Genomic DNA, 7,244 nt, shown 5'->3' on the forward strand with positions numbered 1-7,244 from the left:
GGGAGTAGGAGGTAATACCGGAGGAGTGGATGGAGGGTACAGTGTGCCCCATCTACAAAAAAGGCGACAAGTTGGTTTGCTGCAACTACCGCGCAATCACGTTGCTGAACGCCGCCTACAAGGTACTCACTCAAATTCTGTGCCGTCGACTATCACCGTTTGCAAGGGAATTCGTGGGGCAATACCAAGCGGGGTTTATGGGTGCTCGCGCCACCACGGACCAAATATTCGCGGTACGGCTAGTTCTACAGAAGTGCTTTGAGTATAACGTGCCCACACATCACTTGTTCATCGATTTTAAATCGGCCTACGACACAATCGTTCGAGGCCAGCTATGGCAGATTATGCACGATTACGGCTTTCCGGATAAACTGACACGGTTGGTCATGTCGACGATGGATCGGATGATGTGCGTAGTTCGAGTTTCGGGGACACTCTCGGGTCCCTTCGAATCTCGAAGAGGATTACGGCAAGGTGATGGATTATCGTGCTTGCTATTCAACATCGCTTTGGAAGGTGTGATAGGTAGGGCTGGTATTGACAGGAGTGGCACGATTTTTAGAAGGTCTGTTCAGCTCTTTGGCTTCGCCGATGACATTGATATTGTAGCACGAACCCTTGAAAAGATGACGGAGACGTACATCAGACTGTAGGCTGAAGCCGGACGAATTGGACTGGCCATAAACGCTTCGAAGACCAAGTACATGAGAGGAAGAGGTTCCAGAGGAGACAGTGTTAACCTCCCGCCACGAATTCATATTAGCGGTGATGAAATCGAGGTGGAGGACGAGTTCGTGTACCTGGGCTCACTGGTGACTGCTGACAACGACACCAGCAGAGAAATTCGTCGACGGCTTATGACAGGAAATCGTGCCTACTTTGGACTCCAAACCAACGCGTCCTTAAGGTTTTCGAACGGAAGATGCTACGTACCATCTGTCGTGAAGTGCAGATTGAAGATGGATCATGGCGGAGGCGGATGAACCACGAGTTGCATCAGCTGCTGGGAGAACCACTCATCGTTGAAACGGTGAAAATCGGGAGACTGCGGTGGGCTGGGCATGTCGTTAAAATGTCGGACGACAACCCGGTGAAAATGATTCTTGATAACTGAATCGTCTGGGATAGATCACAGGTGTTGTAGCGTTGGGTTATCACCAAATCAAATCACTTGTATTGTGTAATCAAACTATAACCTTTATTAACTATTCAGTATATATTTTTCAACGGGATTTATTTGCACACGCGGGTATAGTGACCGGTCTGATCGAGGGTCATAATCAAAGAGAACAACTAACTGAGCTGAACAGAAGTACAAGCCCCAGTCGGAAGCTGTAGAAAGCTGCGATTCGATCGCAATCATTTAGGGTGCATTTAAAAAATGCGTAAAAGGGAGATGGATTCTAGTTTGGGTGATTTTAACTATTAATAATCTTAGAAATAATATGGAATCTAACATGACCGGCCACCTGAAATGAATTATTTCACAATTGTACTTAATTTCTAACTATAAACTGCTTGCTCCGAAAAATCCGCGACGTCTCCAGCATGGTTGGGGGTCGCGCTGGTTTCGTCATACTCGTCGAATGCACAAGGTAACGGACACACCTTGCACGATGGTCTTTTAAATATTCCAGATGATGTTCTCAGCAGTACAACTCGAGAAATATTATCTCGCCCAGGATAAAGCGCTTCAATACGCGCCAATGGCCATTGAGTGGGTGGTAAAAGTTGATCCTTCAGAATTACCAGTTGACCAACCTTGAGGTTAACCTTTTCCGGATTTATGTGGGATTGTCGCTGAAGCTCCTTCAGGTATTCGCTTCTCCAGCGGCACCAAAATTGTTGCACTCTTTGTTGCACGAACTGAAAGCGGTTTAGTCTATTGATCGGCACATTTTTCCAATCTGAATCGGGTATAGCTTGCAAAGATGAACCGATAAGAAAGTGACTCGGTGTAATAACTTCCATGTCATTGGGATCTTCAGACAAAGGGGCTAGTGGCCGAGAGTTCATACAGCCCTCAATTTGGGTTAATATCGTCACCAAATCCTCATAGTACAGTGTTGTGTTTCCCAGTTGACGACGGAGATGCGTTTTCGCCACCTTCACAGCAGCCTCCCATAGGCCGCCAAAGTTTGGCGCACGTGGTGGTATAGTATGCCAAGTGATTCCCTCTGTTGCGAGACTATTTGCGATACGGTTATTTTCGGTACGGTTCTTGAGCATTTGATACAGGCCATGCAGTTCATTTTTAGCACCGGCGAAATTTGTACCATTGTCCGAAAAAATCTGTTGCGGACAGCCACGTCTGGCAATGAAGCGTCTAAGTGCGGACATGAAGGATGCTGTGCTTAAATCGCCCACTAACTCGATATGCACAGCCTTGGTGCTAAAACACACGAATATTGCTATATAAGCTTTAATCGGGGATGCTTTCCGACCCGGAGTTTTAACAAAAACTGGTCCGCAATAATCGATTCCAGTGATGGAAAATGGGCGACTAGGACTGACACGGGCATGTGGCAATTGCCCTATAGGTTGTTTTATCGGTTGAGGATTCGCACGAATGCAGCGATAGCATTTATGAATCGTGTTACGCACTGCTCGCCTACCATTAGTAGGCCAAAATTCATTACGAGTGACTGCAAGTGTGAGCGAAACTCCCCCATGTAAGGTTTTCAAATGGTTTGACATCAACAGTAAACGAGTAAAGTAATGAAATCCAGGTAGTAGTATTGGGTGCTTGAAATCATATCCTTCATCCGAAAGTCTGAGCCGGCCACCAACTCGTATCACACCAGCCATATCCAAAAATGGGTTTAGAAGTCTGAGGCTGGACCTTTTAAACAATTGTTTACCTGCTGCCAATTGCTTGATTTCATCCCCAAAGGCTTCTCTTTGTACTAATTTTATCAAGGTGGTTTTGGCAACATTAAGTTCATCAACGGAAAGTACAACGGAGTCTGCTAAATTTTCACCTTTGCACGTGCGGACAAAGCGTAAGCAATATGCAATGACTCGTATCATACGATGAAAGGAGGAAAAACGGTTTATCAATGTGTCGCTTGAAACTACTGTTTGAATAACAAAGATAGCGGCTTTTCGTTCAAGAATTTCATCTGATGGTGTGGTGAAGGCTTCCAATTCTTGCTTGGGCCAATGTCCCTCCTCCTCATGCAACCATTCAGGTCCATATTTCCAAAGTTTGCTGTTCACTAATTCTCCTACCGACAAACCACGGGATACTAAATCCGCTGGGTTATTTTTCCCAGGCACATGCAACCATTTCGCATTATGGGTTAACTCCTGAATTTCTGCTATTCTATTTGCTACAAAGGTCTTGCAAGTGTGCGGTGACATACGCAGCCAATGAAGTACCACCATCGAATCCGACCAAAACCATACTGATGAAAACTGGACGTCTAAAGCCAATTGCACTTTGCGAAAAAGATGGGCTGCGGTTTTTGCAGCGCAAAGCTCTAATCTAGGAATACTGCACCTTTTAAGTGGGCTTACACGAGATTTCGATGTCAACAGTTCGATCTTAATTTCTCCAGAGGCACCGATGGTTCTAATGTATACAACAGCACCATACGCTATCTCAGATGCATCTGCAAAGCAGTGCACTTGTATTTCCCCCTCGCCAAATGTGTATCGATTAATACGAAAACATGATAAATCGGCCAATTCCGAAACAAATTTCTTCCACCTCGTTTTCACCTCAAATGGAACCTCTTCATCCCAGTCTATAGCTAACGTCCACAAATGCTGCATCAGCACCTTCGCTCGAACCACGATCGGGGCTATCAATCCAAGTGGATCGTATAAACGAGCTATCACGGATAAAATGCTTCGTTTTGTAATCGGCTCTACAATTGTATGCGTGCCTAAATCAAATCGGAGTACATCAGATGTGGGTTCCCAACTGATTCCCAGTGTCTTTACAGCCTCCTCCGCGTCGAATGATCTGGCAGATTGTGTGTTAATATATTCGGATGGTAAGTCAGCCAGAACTTCGGGAAAATTGCAGCACCATTTTCTCAAACGGAAACCGCCCAAACTAAGCAACTCGACCATTTGTGTACAAAGTTGGGAAGCAGTTTTAACGTCCGACGCTCCACTAATAAAATCATCCATATAAAAACTGTGTTTTAATTCTTCTGCGGCTAGTGGAAACGATTCTCCTTCATCGTCTGCTAGCTGCTTTAACGTCCTGGTGGCTAGAAATGACGATGGTGCTAAACCGTAGGTAACTGTAGTTAGCTGATATTTTTTAACAGGGTCGTTTTGACTGAATCTCCACAATATGCGTTGGAGAGGTTGATCATCAGGGTGTATCGAAACTTGGCGGTACATTTTTTCAATGTCCGCCAGTAGTGCAACTTTATACTTGCGAAAACGGATAACCAGGGTTAGTAAATCTTCTTGGATGACCGGACCAACGAAAAGTGTATCATTCAAGGAATAGCCAGTGCTCGATTTTGCTGATGCGTCGAAAACACTTCGAACCTTGGTTGTCGTACTAGTGTCTTTTATGACAGCATGATGTGGGAGATAAAATACTGTGGCGGGTTCACATTCATCAGCGGATATCTCGCGCATATGTCCTAACGACAAAAATTCCTCAATAAAGGCATGGTAAGTTTTCTCCAAATCCTCATTTTTCTCTAGTTTTCGCTCCAAACTTTGTAAGCGACGAAGGGCGTTATCATAAGATTGCCCTAGCATATAAGAAAAACCGTCTTTTTTTGGGTATTTGACCACATATCGACCTGTAGCGTCTCTATCCACAGTCTGTTTGTAAAACTCCTCACAATACTGTTCAGTAGGGGTTGCTGTCGAGATATTAACCTCTTCTATCTTCCAAAAGCGTTCTAAATTGCGATCAATTGACTCTAGCGTATCTAAAGTAGATAAACAGCACACCAGTGGTCGGGAATCAGTCTCCATATCAACCCTACCCGAGACGAGCCAGCCAAACACACTCTCAACAAGAGTTGGTGATGGGTTGCCTATTTCCATCCGGCCACCCTTTAACAGTGTATAAAAATGTTCCGCACCTATGATGAGATCCACTTTTTGGGATACATTGAATTCTGGGTCTGCAAGAGGTAACTCACTAGGGATGGTCCATCTATTTGCGGCAAAACTGGTTGAAGGCAAATAGGATGTTAATTTGCGTAATACCAGACAATTTATTGTACATGAGAAATCACCGAATCTCGATTGGATCTCAGTTGCTACTGAAGCAGTCACTCGGGTTTTTGATTCACCAACACCAAAGACGGATTGGTTAATACGATGTCTGGGTAGACGAAGCTGCTGACAAAGACGCTCGCTCATCACATTACATTGCGATCCCGAGTCTAATAGTGCGCGAGCCAAATGTCCCCTTCCAAAGCCATCAATAATAACTAAAACGGCAGTCGAGAGCAAAACATTCACCGATCTGGATCCTATTGCAGCGTTATACATCATCAGTGAGTCGGGTTTTGATGTGTTTTTCTCCATAATATTGATCAAGTTAGAGCTGACGGGTTGTTGGCGGAAATTTGATTGTCCGAAGTTTCGATTTGGTATCTCGTTGTTAGTTCCAGTGGTTTCAAAGCCGGGGTGCAATAGCGAGTGATGCCGTTTTTGGCAAATGCGACAAGAGTAGGATGAATTACAATTTCTAGCAAAATGATCGCTTCTGAAACAGTTACTGCAAATCCTTTTTGTATTTACTAGTTGCAAACGATCTTTCAGTGGCATTCTCTCGAAGACGGGGCACTTTACTAAAAGATGATACTGATTGCATGCTAAACAACGAGGCGGGGGAATATCTGATGCAGTGTAAGCATTAATACGATTGGCGGGGGGAATATATGGTAGCTTCGACTGTTTTGGTGCGTGAGTTATTCTATTGTGGGACGGTACTGTTGATTCTGAGCCCATGGATAGCGATTCCAATGCTCTAGATTTTTTTGTTAAGAAACTGATGAGATTAGCGTAGGTAGGTTCACCATCATTAGATATATATTCCTCCCAGTCTTTAAGGGTACGATCATCTAATCGCGAACAAAGCAACTGTACCAACAAACTACTCCAGTGTCGTGTGGGTTCGCCTAACTGGGAAAGTATTTTAACATGTCGTTCGAACTCTTCAATTATGGTACGTAGTGCTAGAGGCGATTTATTGCAGACCTTAACACCGAATAGCAAAGATTGTTAGTGCTTTTTCTTCAGTAAATATTCATTGGAGTACCTATCAAGCAGTGCTTGCCAAGCAACAGCATAATTATCTGCGGTTATGGTTAATGACTCGATTAGTTTTAACGCTTCGCCTTTTAATGAAGAACGAAGGTATTGAAATTTTTGAATGCTAGGGACTTCAGCCGATGTGTGGATAAGAGAGGCAAATGAGTCATGGAAGGTAAGCCACTCATTAAGATCACCGTCAAATACAGGTAATGCGATAGTAGGAAGTTTCACATTAGAGATGTGGGGTATGACCGGAGCTAAATTCTGTGGTTGCACAGGGTTTGCGACAGGGGGAGGACGTTTAGAAATCAAGCCACCTTTAATCCGAAAAAACTTCTCCTCCATTTGAGCCCTCAATTGCGTATTCGATGCGATAAATGCTTCACTATCATCCAAAATCTCATATTCACCTTGTACTGTCTCGAAATCTTCCATCAAACTATCCAGTTTTTCTGACCGTATCGCTAATTCGTGTTGGTCTCGATCGTGATTGTAGTTTTGTAGATAATCCTCGATGCGTGAGACGGAATCGATGATATTCCGACGTTTCAATTCCTTTTGCTTGAGTTTCTTCTCCGCCATGGTGGTAAATTGTGTGTACAATAGGCTGTGCCTGTCAGTAAGCAGGCCTTGTTTTATTTTGTTAGCAGGAACTCTCAAGAGGACAACTATTTGCTGCGGGTGAGATTTGTAAAAGGTGTAGCGGGAACCGATCGTTACTTCGGTGATATAACTGAATTCCGGGTTATTGTTGCACTTGGGTGGGTATTAGGTTCATTCGCGTCCCGTGGGGCACTTAGGGATAATTTCCAGTAGGGGCAAATAACACGTGTCGGGCGACCGTGATTTACGACGGCTTTACCTTTATGGGAGAATCAAAAGACAACCAAAAAAGTACCGCTCGCGAAATGTATGGTAGTTGGACAGGTACTCACATGTACCTATCAATAAATAGGCATTGTATAAATTATAACTCTGCAATCCTTCGGGAACTTCTC

General features: G+C 44.1%; 1 protein-coding gene across 1 annotated transcript; it reads right to left on the bottom strand.

Annotated features, from left to right (window-relative positions):
* Positions 1–1,503: 1,503 nt before the first annotated feature.
* On the bottom strand, positions 1,504–6,828 carry LOC129716633 (uncharacterized). The gene is made up of 2 exons (XM_055666468.1): positions 6,657–6,828; positions 1,504–5,105 (listed from the first exon to the last, which is right to left on the bottom strand). The coding sequence occupies exons 1-2, from the start codon at positions 6,826–6,828 to the stop codon at positions 1,504–1,506; spliced, it is 3,774 nt and encodes a 1,257-aa protein (XP_055522443.1).
* Between the last annotated feature and the right edge of the window lie 416 nt (positions 6,829–7,244).

Source organism: Wyeomyia smithii, chromosome 1 (assembly GCF_029784165.1).
Source record: "Wyeomyia smithii strain HCP4-BCI-WySm-NY-G18 chromosome 1, ASM2978416v1, whole genome shotgun sequence".
Taxonomy (NCBI): domain Eukaryota; kingdom Metazoa; phylum Arthropoda; class Insecta; order Diptera; family Culicidae; genus Wyeomyia; species Wyeomyia smithii.

Excerpts from the sequence above, each read along its gene's own strand:
- LOC129716633 (XM_055666468.1), bottom strand. The coding sequence starts at position 6,828 with ATGGCGGAGAAGAAACTCAAGCAAAAGGAATTGAAACGTCGGAATATC. Across the intron at positions 5,106-6,656 it reads AGATTTCGAGACAGTACAAG|ACCCAGAATTCAATGTATCC; the intron begins GTGAATATGAGA and ends TACCTCTTGCAG.